This window comes from Epinephelus lanceolatus, chromosome 6 (assembly GCF_041903045.1).
Source record: "Epinephelus lanceolatus isolate andai-2023 chromosome 6, ASM4190304v1, whole genome shotgun sequence".
Classification (NCBI taxonomy): domain Eukaryota; kingdom Metazoa; phylum Chordata; class Actinopteri; order Perciformes; family Serranidae; genus Epinephelus; species Epinephelus lanceolatus.
In genome coordinates this window covers 30,065,951-30,083,850 of record NC_135739.1, presented here as the reverse complement: position 1 = coordinate 30,083,850, position 17,900 = coordinate 30,065,951, and the positions used below count along the sequence as shown (strand labels likewise).

The 17,900-nt window shown below is 40.8% G+C and overlaps 1 protein-coding gene across 1 annotated transcript in view; it reads left to right on the top strand.

Moving 5' to 3' along the window:
* The window catches only part of raver2 (ribonucleoprotein, PTB-binding 2), a 129,550-nt gene that overhangs the window by 77,419 nt on the left and 34,231 nt on the right, over positions 1 to 17,900 (top strand). The window contains exon 5 of the mRNA XM_033621981.2: positions 7,254 to 7,445. Within this exon, the coding sequence (XP_033477872.1) occupies positions 7,254 to 7,445 (192 nt within the window). The remainder of the gene's footprint in view (positions 1 to 7,253; positions 7,446 to 17,900) is intronic.

The following is a 17,900-nucleotide window of genomic DNA, read 5'->3' as shown; positions in this document are numbered from 1 at the left end:
TTATGATTTGAGAGGTTTGATCAGATTTACCTTTTGTTAAGTTGATACTTGTTATCATCAAGAATATTTCCTGATCCACAAGAGTTGGATATCGGAATGAGTATTGGTGCCAAGTAGTATGGAAACTTCTCCAATCAAAAATATACCTGCTTTCAATCTTTTTGTACTCAGATCCAAATGAAAAAGACCATTTCTTTGTCTTGCTTGCAGCCAATCACAGCAAGTGTTCTTTGATTTCACCCAACGTGTGATTGGCCCATGACCGCAGCAGCTACATCCCTGCGTTGTGGAGAAGTCGAACATGGTGTATTTGATTGCTCGTTTGGTTAGTTTATAAATATTTTAGTCATTTTAACACTTCCAAAATGTGTTCCTGTAAAAACTCATTTGGATGGGAGAAGTGTTGGTGGCATTTTGTGCAACTGAATGCCTCTATTCATGTGATGAGTATTGAATGAAACCAAAAAAAAGGTATCAAATGAAGTAATCTATTGGTAACGGTATCACTTTAAGGGTACTGTTATTTGTACTGGCACTTTATTTTTTCTTCCCAGCCTTTAGTTTAAAACAACAAGCAGCATGTTGTGACTTGTTCCTTATGTTTTTTAATGGCAAAACCCCAGGAAACTTTGCATTTAGGGTTTTTATGTAAAGTGTTTCTATGGCAGGCTGTCATACTGAACAAGCAAAAAATTGGGTTGTCAGCCGCTGTTAATTATGCTGTGCCTCTTGTATGCCACTGCACTTTGACTTGACTCATATGGCAGAGGTGTTTGATTATGTTGTCAAAATCAGAGATGGCAAGTCATGTTCCAGTACAAGTCAAGAGAGTGTGATGTAACAAAAAGCCTTAATTTCCAGCATGTCAGAGAATAATGCGATTATATAATCCAACATTATGCAACCAGTTGCATTTGTTACTTTGTATGTACATCTTATTCTCATGTAAAATTAGGGCTGGGTGATTAAAAATGGTCATATCGGTCTGTTGGTAAATATCATGTTAAATGTGAAATTATTATTTCTCTTAAGTTTAAAAGCTGATTTTTTTTGTTCCTGAGTGAAAGTTGAAGAAACCATACCGCTCATATTGGTATAACCTATTATTCATTGTCAGAACATGACAAAACACTTGACAAACAGCAAAACATTTAATAAATCTGAGGTAGATTCAAAACAGTTACAATCAAAATGTCATTTAATAAAAATAAATAGACAAAGAAATGTTAATTCTGGTACAAACAGTCAAGCTATTTTGGAAATCTCAACAAGTTTTACACCCATAGTGTGTAATTTCTGCCATTTCTCAATCAAAACATTAACAAAAGACGAACTTTGATGACGTTAAGTAGCGTGAATCATTCATTGCCAAGGAAAATCAATTTGACATGACAAGGAAATACATTTAGTTATGTTATGTGGTATCAATCTAATGAAATAGCCTCAAGTTATTTACGTTGACTTGCTAACTTAGCATTAGCATTAGATGAGTAGACTGCCCAAACAGCTACTGTAACTCATGTTATTGGTGCGTTCAATCACGGAGTAGTGCTACGCTGTTATCCATGGTCAAAACAATCATACTTGGGGCACCCACTAGCTCACCTGGTGGAGCGGGCGCCCCACGTGCAGGGGTGGTGTTCTTGCTGCTGCGGCTGCGGGCTTGATTTTAGCCCCTTTGCTGCACGCTGTATCTGTCCTGTCAATAAAGGCAATCACCCCCCAAAAATATCTTTAAAAAAAGCAATCATACTAAACATAAATGAATTAGTGTGTTGAACTTTGTTGTACAGTTTAACATTACCGTATGCATTAGCATGGTGGCTGGTCTCGTCTTTCTACTACTGTTTTTTTTGCTTCTTCTTCTTCCTCTGTTTAATTGCTGCTGGCAACTGGCATTTAGGGTGCATCCGGGTGTATGGGTTGTTCAGTTCTATCAAGGATTTATACATATATCTTTATAAAGGAAAATTATGTCGAGATAATTATCATTATTGTTTAATTCACTGTGGACAGGGAAGATCTTATTATATCAGTTTAGAAAATATCAAAAATAATGTCTGACATATTTATACACAAAGAAGAATACTGCTGACTTTAGATGTTAGCCACAGGGATCATGTCAGAAAATTGTGATGTGATTTACAAATAATACTACGGACCTTATGTTGCAATGGGTTAGTTTAGTCTATTATTCCAGCTTTACTACCTGTTGACCAAAGCCTGAAAAACATATTCTGTTAATTAGACTGATGTAGGGTAATTACACTTTGCAGGAGAGGAATTTCCTCTGGGCCAATCTGTTTTCGATTTACACCAAGGATAATTTACAGGATGAAGGATGAAGTACCAAATTAATGCAGTAAATTACTCTTTAATTTTTCTAAATCGTACCTCGAGGACAAGGCAGAGCGACTGCCAGACATTACAATGAAAAGTTAAAGACGTCGGCGAGCTCTGTGGTATCACAGACATCTTTGATTTCTTATTTTTTTTATTGTCACGTGTTGCCTGTCTTGCGTGTGTGAGGGACTGAATGTGCTCACTGCTTTTTTAGCTGCCATACATGTTGATAATGTCAAAGCTACTTTGTGGTAACAGTGGATGTTAGTTGTTCACTCCGTGCAGCAGCTACTGATTTCAGCCTGACTAAGACGGACAGCAAAACAACAATATTTTTAGAGGCTGCACATCCACACAAAGACAAGACAGAGAGCTGAACAACAGCTGGAATATAATACACACAGGCCTACTTTAAATTAACATAATTGCACAGATCTAAATAATGATTGAATATTATCTATAGTGTGAGTGCAGTTGCAAAAATGTTTGAGCAGAGTCTCACTCAGTCTCCACATCATCACTCAGGCATGCACACAACACACATAGTTGATGGTAGCTTGAATACCATTTGCACACAATCCAATTTGAATCCAATTTGATATATAATGTATGTTTTTCAGTTTTTCTCACTTCCACTCCGTCTTATTTTTTGTGTGCGCACACAAAAAAAATGATTAGCAAGTTTTTTTATTTGTTTTCCCTCCTGTCTTTTCTGGCTCATATCATCACTCTCCTCACTCGTACGTCACCTAATCAATCACACTGTTTTTCTCCTTCGCTCCTCGTTCCTCCCCCCTTTTTCTCGCCATCTTCATCTCCCTCCCACTCTCTCTCTGTCCTCCACCCATCCATCCATCCATCTATCTATACATCTCTCAAGTGGTAGAGTGGTTCAGGTCATTTCCATACAGTTAGCTTAATGTATGCTGATGATAATAGCCTATCGACCTACTCCTCCACACATACATCCATTTTCCTCCCTCGTTCCCTCCATCCATCCATCCTCTGTTCAGACCGGAGGAAACAGCAGACGAATGAGAGGAGGGAGGGAGGGAGGAAGTGGAGGGCCACTTGATTGAGCGCTGATGGTAACAGGCATCAGCGCTCAGGCTGAGAAAGTACAAATACATTTGTCTCCCACTGATTTGTAATCTGTCCATTTTTTTACAGCGAAAACTTCTGATATGGTTATATTGCATGAAAGTGTGATTATATGATTTTTTGTCATGTTTAATTGCAATCACATATCGTCTGAAACTTAGTGCTTAGGTGGGCGTTCTTGTTATGTCTCAAACGTGAATATTTGGTTGTTTTCTTGGTGTTCTAGGATAAGAAACTGACTATCTTTGGGCTTCAGGCTCTTGGTTAAAACATGCAATTTAATGACAATATTTTCTGATATTTTATAGACCAAATAATGAATCAAGAAAATTATCAACAGATCAGTTTGTAATGAAAATAATCATTCGTTGTAGCCCTAGTGTATGAATGAAGCATCCATGTTAAATACAGTGGGAAAGGGACTTCCACAAAGGTCCTGGGTACCATAACATAAAGACAGTGAAATGCTCCTTGATTGCAAAAAATAAAATAGTAATAGAGCTTCAAATTCGCCCACATAAATGGACCATTCTGTCTCTATTTGTTGCTTTAACCTGACTTGATATTTACTGATATTTTGAAGACTTGTCAATGCTTCTTGGTAATAGAGGCATGTTCTAAATTACCTCAAACATAGCTCTGACATTTCTTGTTATGACCACCATGAGCACAGTTGCCGACGTCTCTGCAAAGTGTTGTTCGGCTGGGATACTGTACTGTAACCACGCCAAGTTACCTATGTCACTATCCTCTGAGTACTCAATGGCTATGTTATCATGCACACCAGTATTCCACTATTATTTCGAGTATGACAATACTCTGACTTTAATGGGGGCCACATAAACAGTGTTCATCCATGTTCCATTTAAATATTCCAAATTAGGCCTTTTTCCCAAATTTAGCATTTTAAGATTATGGCATGTGTTGCTAGCATTCAGATTTTAGGAGCAGGCTCACAGGCAGAGTGGGTCGTCATCCAATCGTAAGTTGGATCCCCGGCTCCTCCGGTCTGCATGTCAAAGTATCCTTGTGCTAGATACTGAGCCCCAAATTGCTCCTGATGGCTGTTCCATTGGTGTGTGGGTGTGTTAAAAATTGGAGTAGCAGATGGCACATTGTATGGTAGCCTCGGCCACCAGTGTATGAATGTGTGTGTGAATGGATGAATGTGACTCGTAATGTAAAAAGTGCTTTGAGTGGTCAAATGACTTGAAAGGTGCTATATAAGTGCAGGTCCATTAACCATATGAACACGTATACATATCATTTGGGGTTTTTTAGTGCAGTAGCCATTAAGAAAGATTTACATATTAACAGGTTTTTGGATAAGCATACATGTGGAAACACTGACCTTTTCAACAAGGTGGTTGAAGAAATGAAAGAAGTCCACCACTGTTATAAAACTTAAGTCGTATGCCTTCATATGAGGGCTGCGTGTAAACGGGAATATTAGTTAAATGTTCACTTATATGAGACATGTAAACAGCTTAGTGTGAGTATTGTCTTTTTCAGAATAAGGGCAATCATCAGAATAATTTCTGTACATAAACATAGTCAGTGTCTCCCACATAATCTACAATTTATCACTTCAAATGTAATTTACAAAAAAAACATATACAAGTATGACATAAGTTAAAATAGCTCAATTAGACCTAGTCTGTGCATCAGATACAAAAACAGTTTCAAACAGTGGACACATCCTGAATAAATCAACTCATCCTCTTGTGTGTTTTCAGTATTTTGCTAGAATTCAGCCACTACCAGCAGTGGGTCAAATGGTGTGTTTTAACCATGTGTCATTAGCTTTTAGCCATTGTCATTATCCAGTATCATCCATTAGCTTTAAGCTATTAGCCTGCCTGCATTATTTAGCTGCTCCTCACACACTGGAAATGACTGAACCTCCTTGACAGAAAAGTCTATCATCTTCGGAAGTAATGTTACGGGTCAGCAGTGCTTTCTGGCCTGGAGAGATCCGCTTATTGACTAGTAATAAAAAAAAGTGATCACATTACTCCATTAACTGTCCATGTTGTTTGCTGGGTAAAGCCATTAGACTGGTAGCAGGATTTTAATATTATTTGGATAAGATCAGTCCACATTTTGCCTTTGCACACATACAGAACGTGTGTGTGTGGGGGTGTGTGGACGGTTGCTGGAGCGGTGCAGGAAGAGCAAGAAGAGGATGTATCTGTTACATCATGTCATCTTTTTATCTCTCCTTTTTGACAAAAGGAGCTGAGACAAGCTCTTTTACCTCAGCCACAACACACACTTATCTGTCAGTTACTGACAGATAAGTGTCAGTGTGACACACACACACAAAAAAATACACACACACTCAAAAGCAGAAGTGTGTATGTTTGTAACTCTGCAAGCTCCTGTTGGCGTGTTTACATGAATTTAATGAATGCATTTGTTAGCCTGTGACTGAATTAGAAGTGAGCTTGCAACTTTGGACTTGTTGCTGGCTTTGTAGTCTCACAGTACATCACCATGGTAACTTTAACGGCATAGATGATCTGCTCTGGAGGAGATTGTATTTTGGCCATTGAATCCAAATATAAAATACCCTACCAGTCAACTTTCTGGATAAATGGTATTACTATTCCTAGTCGGGGCCATGAACTCGATGCAGAAATAGAAAAGAGGCTGTTTGCAGGGACCTCCTTTGCTTCCCCCGATGATTTATTAAAAGATAGAATAAATGAAAGTAATGTTTCCAGGCATTTTCACCCTCTCTGGTGAAAGAAAAAAGAGGAGAGCTTCTATTAAGTAGAACCAGGCTCATATTAGATGATTAGAATTATCAGTGAGTACATTTTCTCTTGCATATTGAAGAGAAAACCTACTCTAGAACACAGTCACTCCATTAAAGCAGTTCTGGGTGATAATGCCTCCGGTGATGTGTCATTTTTTTATTCATGCAGATAACTGGTGAATTCTGAAAGGAGAAAATGAGCAGTAGGTATTAGGTATTAGTGTCAGTTAATCAGAAGTCAGATCAATCATACAAGAAGAAATCTGTCATAGACGAGGCAGAGTTACAGTGGCGTCAGTGTGTAATGTTGTGTTTGGTTCGTTTTTCTTCACTGCTGGCAGCAACAGAGAGCCCCATTCATTCTTATTGCTGTATCCATCCACAGTGGTTACAGCTTTCATTTGGCCCACTTGCTCTTGAGCATGAACATCTCCAGTGAGGCTCTTCACATCATGTGTCCATCCATCATCTGAGCCTGCTTATCCTGTTTGGGGTTTCAGGCAGCAGATTCTCACAGGACCGACACACAATTACATTCACTCCTAAGGGCAGTTTAGAGACTGTTGGACATGTTGTTGGATTATGGGAGATAACCAAATGCCAAGCAGACATGAGGAGAACATGGATACTCCACACAGAAAAGCCCCAGCTGGCCAGCAGATTTAAACCCACAGCCTTTTTGTTGTTGTTGTCTTACAAAATGATGAATAGGGGAAACATCCTGGTGCAGCTAATGAAAACTATCAAACTGCAGATCTCGCAGAGGTAAAGAAAATTAAGCTATGAAACAGGGGAGGTTTAATTAAACTTCTCTAGGAGCAAAGCTGCTACAGAAACATTAATAACTTTAATGGTTAAATAAAATGGTCGGTAAGTGAAGTTTGTTTTAGCCTGAAGCACAAAATAACCACAATACATCGTGTGTATACTGTGGACATATAGTATGTGGGGGGCTGAGTCAATACCAATTATTTCACTGTGTGCTGAGATGTCGGACTTTGAAAACCCACCTCCCAGCCCTCATTTAAGCAGTCTTTTTATCTTCCAGCTCGCTCAGGATGAGGGCAGCCCAGTGCGAGGCTTTGGTGTGGTGGAGTATGAGAGTGCGGAGCAGGCGGAGGCTGTGCTGATAGAGATGGACCGAACACTGGTGGGAGGACAAGAGGTCCGTCTCTCACTCTGTACCCCCGGCACCTCAGGGAGAAGCACCCTGGCTGCACTCATCGCCGCCCAGGGTATGGTGAGTATTACCACGCTCGTGCACAAGCATGGGCCATATACTTCTGTTCGAGTCCGAAAGAGTACTAATCAAGCCTGGCCCTTACCTGTTTTTTATGTCCAAACCAACCCGAGTCCGACACACTGTCTGATGACAAATTTTAATTGACATCCTCCATCCTTAGCTAGATTGCTGCTGAAATAGCTTATGTGTTGCATTCATGCGTTGTCACGTAAATAACAACCCCCAGCACTGAACAAGAATCAGCCCAACACAGACAGGAAGTCCATCATTTTTATTTGTTTTTACACTTTATTTTCTCTAAAAACAGAACTTGAAGCAGCATGTCAAGTAGGCTGATCCTAACCCAAACATAATTTGTAAATATTTGTCCAAACCCAACCCGGCCCCATGGGTCCTGTCCACGGATCATATTAAAAAATGGACATAGCTACCGTGATATTACCCACTGGTTTGTGGACTGCCATTTTGAGGCGTCAACTTCTGTATTTTGGCTGTCACCATCTTGTTTTTTGGAACCAGAAGTGACGATTTTTGGATAAGAGTGGAGTTGTGAAGGACTTAGCGATGCCTCGCAGACAGCACGTCATTCAAGCTGTCCTGCCTTTAAATATCCATAACTTTAAGCAGTAGTAAAGTGTTAACGGGTGAGCAGAGTTGGGTATGGCAAAGTAACGTTAGAGTACTTTGATTACTTTTTGCAGTAATGAGTAACCTAACGTGTCAGTTTGCTGTTTGAGTAATCAAATACTTAAGTACATTTTCAAACAAGACATCAGTTACTTCCGTTACTTTTAGAACGCTGGTCCTTCAGCTCCGAAACAGCAACAACTGTCATTTGGTTCTAATAACGGAGATAACGTTAAACCTATCAGTCTGAAAGAAGCCACGGAGCTTGTGGCTCGCTACGTGGTCGGAGAAATGCTGCCGTTGTCTACGGTCGAGTCTAAATAGGGGTGCCGTAGCATTGTTCTGACCTCTCATTAGTCCGACGTCCTGTTGTTCCGATATGTGATTATACTAGGCTATACTGTAGGCCCTATTTGTGTACCATAGAGGATCAGCAACGCAACAAAAGTAGGCTACTGGTTGAGATACAAGTGCCATAGAGAGGAGAGAATGAAACACCATAACCTCCTGTTATTAACTCAGGGGTCCGTGTTGTGTGGGGAGCTCTCCGCGGTGCTGAACGGCTCCTGGCAGGCGTATTTCTGCCTTGATGGTGCGCCGCGACCGGCTCTGGGTCATCTGGGAAAGGCTTGAGGCGAAGCAGGCTCACGGCTTATGTGTTTGCCACTTTTTTTTTTCATTTTTACCCACACCATGATCTTTTCCTGACCCTAACCAAGTTGTTTTTGTGCCTAAACCTAACCAGACCTTAACCACAGGCATCATGATGATTTCGGAACAACGGGACTTCGGAACAATGGGTTTAATATGGTCGGAACAATGGGATGTCGGACCAATGGGCAGCCCCCCTAAATAGGTGGAGTAGGACTCACTGACAGACATATTTCAGACTCAGGACTTGCATTATGCCTGGTACACACTGGTACTCACCAATTATCCCCGGTCGTCTTTCATGGCGTGTGTGATGTCATCGGGTTATTCTTGTCACTATTATTTGAGTCACTGTGTCTGTTCATGTGCCAGCTGACATGTTGTTGTAGTCACCTAAAAGCGTCAGCAGATGGCAGGAGCTACATTTGAAGCGACATACGTAAACTGTCAAGCTACTGTATCTTCCACAGGAAGTTCTGACAAATGTTTCAGAATAAAAGCCTATTTAGAAAATGGAGTGATTCTTTCAGCCGAGGTTATAAGGGGCTTTTAATTTGAAACAAGTGTTGAGTTTGAAATGACGGTGTGATATGTTAACTTTACAAAGACAACAGAGCGGATAAAAAGTAAATATATAAACACACAGAGAGATTAATAAATAACGGACTGTCTATAATGTAGTCTGTGTCAAATGAAGCTGGGAGCCTCTGCAGTTGTGGTGAGTAAAAGCCCCGCCACTATTTGTTAATGTTATTACTTTATGTCCGACCGTGAGGATGTAACATTGTTTGCTAGCTTGATGCTAATGATAGTAACGTTAACTCAGCGGGTTGACAAAGTGCCTCTGCTGTTTCACACCATCATTTCCCCCTTTTACTCTGTGTGGTAACATCCCTAGAGGAAACATTAAAAATGCTGGGGTGTTGTTGTCATACAGTTGTCTACGGCAGCAGATCGTTGTGTGTTTCTACTGGTCAAAGTGACAAAAAAATGTAGGTTTAGCGCCCTGTGGTCCATTGCCCAACAGGAAATGTAGAATACTCAAAAGTACTTTAAAAGTGCTTGAGTTACTTTTCTCAGGGAGTAACGTTGGAAGTACTTTTAAAGTAATTGAGTTACTTTACTCAGGGAGTAACGCAGTAAAGTAACTGGTTACTTTTTAAAAAAAGTAATGCAGTAACGTACTTTGATTACTTTTAAAGTAACCCTTACCCAACACTGCAGGTGAGTTGTACAAAAATTCACCCCGTAATTGTCATGAATGTTTGTATCAGCTATAGAGACTAAAACAGTTTTTGTACCAGGCTGTAAACATGTTCATTTTTGCTGTTTCTGGAGCCAGCCTCAAGTGGCCATTTAAAGAACTGCAGTTTCTGGCACTTCCCCATTGGCTTAATTTTTTTTAGCCCCAGAGGTTGCCCCCTGGTCCAGTCGCACTGGGGTTGGGTATCCACACTCTAATGCACGCAGCTTTTTTTATTTTATTTTGAAAAACATTGATCTTCTCTTTTAACATTTCCTCAAATCTGAAAGTCTATACACTGTATCACCAGGGTTTCTATGGAAACACACATATGTATCCCTGATATGCATATACACATACAACCTCTGCCTGCAATAGTTTTTGTGGCTGTGGTATCCCTCCTACACTGTACTGTGGTATCAGAGAGGAACTGACGTGATAATTATAGTTCTATAGACTGATTGGGCTCCTCCACTGTCTACTGCTGCCTAAAATAAACCAAACTCCCGACACAGTATGACACCCATACATTCAAACACACACGGGCGTTTCAAATAGATGCAGCCAAATTACACACACACACACACACACACAGGTTGTGAATACGAGTGAGAGCTCAAATCAGTTGTGGGAAAGCAACAGTGCTTGTTTCTCTTCATGAGGACATGGATTTATATATAGCTATGTACTTACAGGTGTAGAATTTAGATAGAAAAGTGGGTAAGTGAAATTATAGGCTGAGGCTTGATGCTTTTGCAATCAAAAATCAGTGGCATGAATACTGACAAGTTTGTGTGTATATATAGAGGAATGAGGGAGGCAGGCAGCTCCCAAAATGTTTGTTTTAGAGGAAATTGTGTTTAAAAAGAGGGGTTGTCTCAAATTCAAGGACTAGACATAAATGTCTCGATGCATTCACACTCTCTTCATCCTGTCTGTGCGTGTCTGTGACTCATAGTCTCTGTAGAGGAGAACAGTGGTCATTGAGAGGGGAACTAGCAGCTAATTAAGTATACTGTATCTCCACCAGCTCATCATAGTGTTGATAATGGTCGTTAATACACCAATCGACTGGTAAATGCTAAATGTTGATTTTTATAGATGTCTTTTAGATGTCTTTCATGTTTATTGATTTATTATTTTATTATTTATTGATTTATTCAAAACCAGGTAATGTGAAAGCAGGGTCTTGTGTGTGTTTCCAGTCAACCATAACTGTAACTACACACATTATAATGTAGATTTAGTAGGTTTTCTTATTTGTTTTTAACATGGCTTTTCATGGAGTCCAGTGAACCTCCAATAATCCAAAGTTAATAATGGCCCCATTCACAATGTCAGTTGTAATTTGGCAGCCTATAACAGCCCATAGGCACCAATTATAACAGTGTTGCTCCTGTCACGTGGAAAAAATGAAATTTTCACATGAACCACAGGTTTATGCTTCATTATGAGTTACCCACAGGCCATGGAAAACCATTACAGCTTGCTGCTTTACTCTCGTCTGATGATAAATATTTTAGATTACTCTAATTGAGCTTATGGAGGGCTACAATTAAAAAGTAGCTCTAAAAGACTTGAACTGCAGCACTGCTAAGCCAATTTCGACACAATGTTTCTGCCCCAGTGCCTACATTAGCCTGGTAAGGGTGCTATAATACAGTACAGGCCAAAAGTTTGGACACACCTTCTCATTCAATGCGTTTTCTTTATTTTCATGACTATTTACATTGTAGATTCTCACTGAAGGCATCAAAACTATGAATGAACACATGTGGAGTTATGTACTTAACAAAAAAAGGTGAAATAACTGAAAACATGTTTTATATTCTAGTTTCTTCAAAATAGCCACCCTTTGCTCTGATTACTGCTTTGCACACTCTTGGCATTCTCTCCATGAGCTTCAAGAGGTAGTCACCTGAAATGGTTTCCACTTCACAGGTGTGCCTTATCAGGGTTAATTAGTGGAATTTCTTGCTTTATCAATGGGGTTGGGACCATCAGTTGTGTTGTGCAGAAGTCAGGTTAATACACAGCCGACAGCTCTATTGGACAACTGTTAAAATTCATATTATGGCAAGAACCAATCAGCTAACTAAAGAAAAACGAGTGGCCATCATTACTTTAAGAAATGAAGATCAGTCAGTCCGGAAAATTGCAAAAACTTTAAATGTGTCCCCAAGTGGAGTCGCAAAAACCATCAAGCGCTACAACCAAACTGGCACACATGAGGACCGACCCAGGAAAGGAAGACCAAGAGTCACCTCTGCTTCTGAGGATAAGTTCATCCGAGTCACCAACCTCAGAAATGGCAAGTTAACAGCAGCTCAGATCAGAGACCAGATGAATGCCACACAGAGTTCTAGCAGCAGACCCATCTCTAGAACAACTGTTAAGAGGAGACTGCGCCAATCAGGCCTTCATGGTCAAATAGCTGCTAGGAAACCACTGCTAAGGAGAGGCAACAAGCAGAAGAGATTTGTTTGGGCCAAGAAACACAAGGAATGGACATTAGACCAGTGGAAATCTGTGCTTTGGTCTGATGAGTCCAAATTTGAGATCTTTGGTTCCAACCGCCGTGTCTTTGTGAGACGCAGAAAAGGTGAACGGATGGATTCCACATGCCTGGTTCCCACTGTGAAGCATGGAGGAGGAGGTGTGATGGTGTGGGGGTGTTTTGCTGGTGACACTGTTGGGGATTTATTCAAAATTGAAGGCACACTGAACCAGCATGGCTACCACAGCATCCTGCAGCGACACGCCATCCCATCTGGTTTGCGTTTAGTTGGACGATCATTTATTTTTCAACAGGACAATGACCCCAAACACACCTCCAGGCTGTGTAAGGGCTATTTGACCAAGAAGGAGAGTGATGGAGTGCTGCAGCAGATGACCTGGCCTCCACAGTCACCGGACCTGAACCCAGTCGAGATGGTTTGGGGTGAGCTGGACCGCAGAGTGAAGGCAAAGGGGCCAACAAGTGCTAAACACCTCTGGGAACTCCTTCAAGACTGTTGGAAAACCATTTCAGGTGACTACCTCTTGAAGCTCATGGAGAGAATGCCAAGAGTGTGCAAAGCAGTAATCAGAGCAAAGGGTGGCTATTTTGAAGAAACTAGAATATAAAACATGTTTTCAGTTATTTCACCTTTTTTTGTTAAGTACATAACTCCACATGTGTTCATTCATAGTTTTGATGCCTTCAGTGAGAATCTACAATGTAAATAGTCATGAAAATAAAGAAAACGCATTGAATGAGAAGGTGTGTCCAAACTTTTGGCCTGTACTGTATACTTGTTATAACATTTCAAACTGCTTCACTTCCACTTTTGACTTTTATGAAATGTGTCTGACTGCTGAAGTCTTTGTGGTCTTATTAAGTGTGGGTAAAAGAGGTTGTGGCCTTGAGATTGGTGGGTTAGAAATTACAGGTTATAAAAGCAGTAACGGTCAAAGAGCCTGAATTGTAATGACGAGGATGGAGAAGACATTGAGAGAAAATGTGTGTCTAAATAAATTAGCTGAGGAAGATAAGGCAGCAGACGTGAGGAGGAAGGAGGACACCACCTCAGTGAAAGAAAAGAGGGGGGTTGGTTGAGAAGAGACTGGAAAAAGGGAAGGAGGAGGAAAAGGTAGAGAGACAGAAAACGTTTGAGTCTGTGAGGACTGCAAGGTTAGATTAATACCCCGAGGTTTTTTTCTTAAAGATTATTGCCGTGAATGTGAGCAGCTGGTAAAAAGAAACACCAGACCTTCAGAAAGAGATCAAGACTCCCGGCTACAGTTCTCCTCTGAGGCGATTCTCTCATTTCTCCAGTTAGTGAATGTGAGTGTGAACGCTGAGGACCAGATGGCCTCCTCCTCCCTCCTTCTTTCTTCCCCCTCCTTCCCTCTCCTTACGCGACACTTCTCGCCTTCCCTTCTTCGCAGCTCCCTTACCTCCCTGGCGTGCATGTGTGTGTGAGTGTGTGGGTGTGTGGCTGGATTTTGTGCCAGTAGCCAAACAGACTGATGCATGCTGACATTTTCTACAGCAGATAGAGAGAAAGAAATGAGAGAGCTCTCCTCCTCCTCCTTCTCTCTCTTCCCTTGAAAGACGCTGTCAGCTACGACTGGCCTTGTTCAACACCAGCACACACAGACACACACATAGACACACAGCAGTTTTCCCTGCTATAACACACAGAAACACATACTGTATGTGTGCACCAGACTCTCCCTCTGTTGCTGACAGGCTGGAGTCAAACCTGCTCCATCCCCGTCAGTAATGCTCTCTCTTCAGGATGTGACAGGGAGGAAACAAGGTTGACTCGAGCTGAAGTCATGCTGTAGCTCAGGGGCAGACGAGGAGGAAATATCACCATCCTGCTAATGTTGTTTTAAATAGCCGTGTCTTTGGGCCAGACAGCGAGCACTGCCGCCACACTGTCACTGCTGAGGAGGATCTACAAGGGCCGCTCCATTCGATTTGACGCAGTCTAATTCAATAGGATTTCATTTGAGTCCGTTGAATTAAATTTCGCAGCGTAATGAGTGATTAAATTATTTGGGGATGTGCCTTACAGTGTGTCTCTCGACAAAACGCAAGTCTGCAGAGAGCAGTTGAATTCTGGGAAAATCAGCTGATGTCAAATGAAATGTAAGCTTTGCTATTAACAAAGCAAACACACAAAAGAGTAAAACATGCCTTTTTGAAGGTCTGGCGTGTTTGCCAAGAACAGAATGAAATACGAAATGCAGCTACAACAAGTAAGTGAAAAGTAAGTGAGCAGTGCTAAGAGGACACATCTGCAGTAGGATCCAGTAACACTGAAACCTCCTGGTAGACCAATGGTTAAATCGCATCTAGATGCAAACCATATGTCAGGTTCAATTTCAGCAGTAGACTTTTGTTGGATGTCATAACCCTCACTCTCCTTTTTTCCCTCATCTTCTGTCTCTTTACTATCAGCTGTCAATAACTATAAGATAAAACTTTATTGATCCTAAAGGGGAAATTGCTGTGGAGCAGTTGAAATACAAAGTGGCAAGAGTGCAAATATAAAGGTCCAAGATAGCAATAACATTAAGGTGCAAATCTAAAATGTGTACAATGTATGCAATGCAAAAACCAGGTTAACAGTGTGGATCATAAAAGGGTTAGCAGACTGATGGTAGGAACAGTTATGATGCAAGACTCTGGGGGGCCTTAGGCAAAGAAGCCCATCAAGGCCTCCCCACCAACCCCACCCCCGCCCGCATGCACCCATGCCCCTATAGAAAAATAATTCTGCGTATACAACACACCAGAAGAACCACTTTTTGATTCAACACTTAAACTATTAACAGTTTAGACTGTACTTTGTATAAAGTTTGTTTTATGTTTACTGTAAACTAGGGCTGCCCCCAACTAAGAATTTTCTTGGTTGACCACAGTGCAGCGCTAACTGTCTTTCAGGCGCTGTTTATAAGTGTGTAGGCGTATCGTCCCTGGGACAAATGTAAAGCTCTTGGTAGCCCTGCACTAAAATGATCAACTTTTATGTGTTTATCAGACTGAATATTTACAGAAGAGGGGAAAGATATCTGTCGGCTGTGACTGGTTTGTAATGTGACTCCTGTCTGACCGCTGAGCGTGGCCACTTCCTGTGTCTGTCCTTTCAAAGTAAATTCCCACATGGTCCAGTATATAGGTTTTGATTTATTTTGACAAGGCACAGCTCCTAATAGAGGGTCACATTTTTGTTTTTCTGTGACTAAGCGACCAATGAAATCTTGCCGACTAATGACCTTTCTGGTTAATTAACTTTTAGTTGACTGTTAGGAGGCAGCCCTAGTGGGGACAGTGGTGTTCCAAGACTCTGGGGGGCTTTGTGTAAAGTACTGTACTTTGTATAAAGTATATTTTGTGTTAACTGTAAACATGATTAACAAATTCACAGAATAAATAAAACCAAACCGAAAACAACAGTTTAACACCAAATAACAGTAACAATACTAAAAGCCACAAAACAAATTTGAGCTGGGAAACCACTCAGTAACTCAGCAGACTCAGCAGCCAGACATTTCTCCATTATCTGTTTCGGAGCAGCTCAGATTGCTGCTACAAGGAGAATAGCTGATGATCCATCGTAACACTCCACCTTAAGTGAGCCTGGTCAGTTTCCAGTGGGAGGCTAACTTCTCTCTCTAACTTTGAGGCTAACCCCCTTCACTTTAATCAGCAGGTGACAAGCAAGACATGGGAGCTTGTGTTGGGTCTTGAGGAGTTGTAGCATTTAATCTCTGACAAAGAGCTTAAACTGAACTCACACTGCACTGCTATGTTTTACATACTCTCTGCTCCGGTCGCTGCACACACATGTTCTCTCTGTCACTAGGGGCCCCGTGCAAGACGTTTTTGAGGCAGCAGTGGTGCACTGTATATGTCCTTGGTGGGAGGTTTAAGGGGGTTTATAGTTGTCATTGGAAAATGTGGACATATAAGTAGCTATGGCTGTCATGACCTCGCGCCTCTCAGTAGGGATCAGTTTAGGTGCGTTGCATATAGATATGAATGTGAATCAGATCTGAGGTTTGGGTAGTGTGAAAGTACATGGTTAATACACAATGTTTATGGTTCTGATTATATGTAATAAAGCTGGAAAATGCCAAAAGAAACATCTTTTTAAATTGTGAATTAAAAGCTAACTTGTATATTGTAGTCTCGCTGGTACTTTTAATACCCCCCTTATACCCCTGTCCCCACCCCTACAAGAATCTTGCACATGACATATTTGCACGTAGTGCGTTAGTCAGTCCACAAGGGTCGGGATCAACGATTACGATGTTGCACCTTGATCACCGAGATCAATTTTTAATGGCGTATTTAACTCAGAAGAGAGACACTTGCAAGCTATGTAAGCTGCATTGGAGTGTGTATCCCCTGTCAAATGTGGAATCTGTAACATATCTCAGTTCATCTGTCTTATGTCATTTGGTTTTCACACATAGATCCTTGTTATGTAGCTCTCAAGCTCTCTGCCACAAATCTGCCACATGATCAAGGCGAAGTATTTAAAGGTCCTGGAAATCAATTCTCTATATGAGCTTGTTATCATGAACCATGACATCCTGCGTAAACGTAAGATTATGCCAAAGTTCAAACAGTTTTAGAATTTCACATGAAATGCTTTAGTTTATATTAATTTACTTTTTTTAATTTCTATTTTATTTATTTATTTTTACTGTGGGCTTTTCACTGCTTTGAATATTTCTTGCATATTTCTCTGCACCTGTCAGGATCCAGCAACATTTGAACCAAAATCTGATGACAGTTGCTGAGTTGTTTGCTCATGTTGCCAGGTCACTGTCAATCAAACCTAATTACAGTCAATGGTCTCTTTTTTCCTGAACTGACTGTTGACAATTTTGTAACAAATATTTACTTTTATTAGAAATACAGTATAAAACCATGTTTTGGTCTTGTTTGTGCCTTTCCTGTGTGTGGTTTCTTTTATTCACAGTTCAGCCGGATTGCAAGATTGCAGCAGATTGCCACAACTTTTACAGAAAAATATCTCAAGGTTTTTCTCAACATGGCATCAACATATAAAATTGGTAGACAACTTATGAATATGTGTCTGAAATGTCTGCAGGATGGCCTCTTCTTTTCCTCAAGTTTCTACCTAAACTTTTTTTATTCCATTTCTCCTCCTGTCTTGTTTGTCACATCTCTTTTCCCCCTCCTGTTCCTTTTGTGTTTCTCAAACAGCTCTGTCCCTTTCTCTTTTTTTCTTTTGTCTCCCAGATCAACTCCCCTCTGCTGACATTGCAGACATATCCTGCTGATGTAAACTAGTGTAATGATTACTACAGCCATGAGGGACTCCTAATGACGAGATCAAAACACATACTGTACACCACACACGCACACACACACATACATTCACACAGCCTCACTCTTCTTCCTC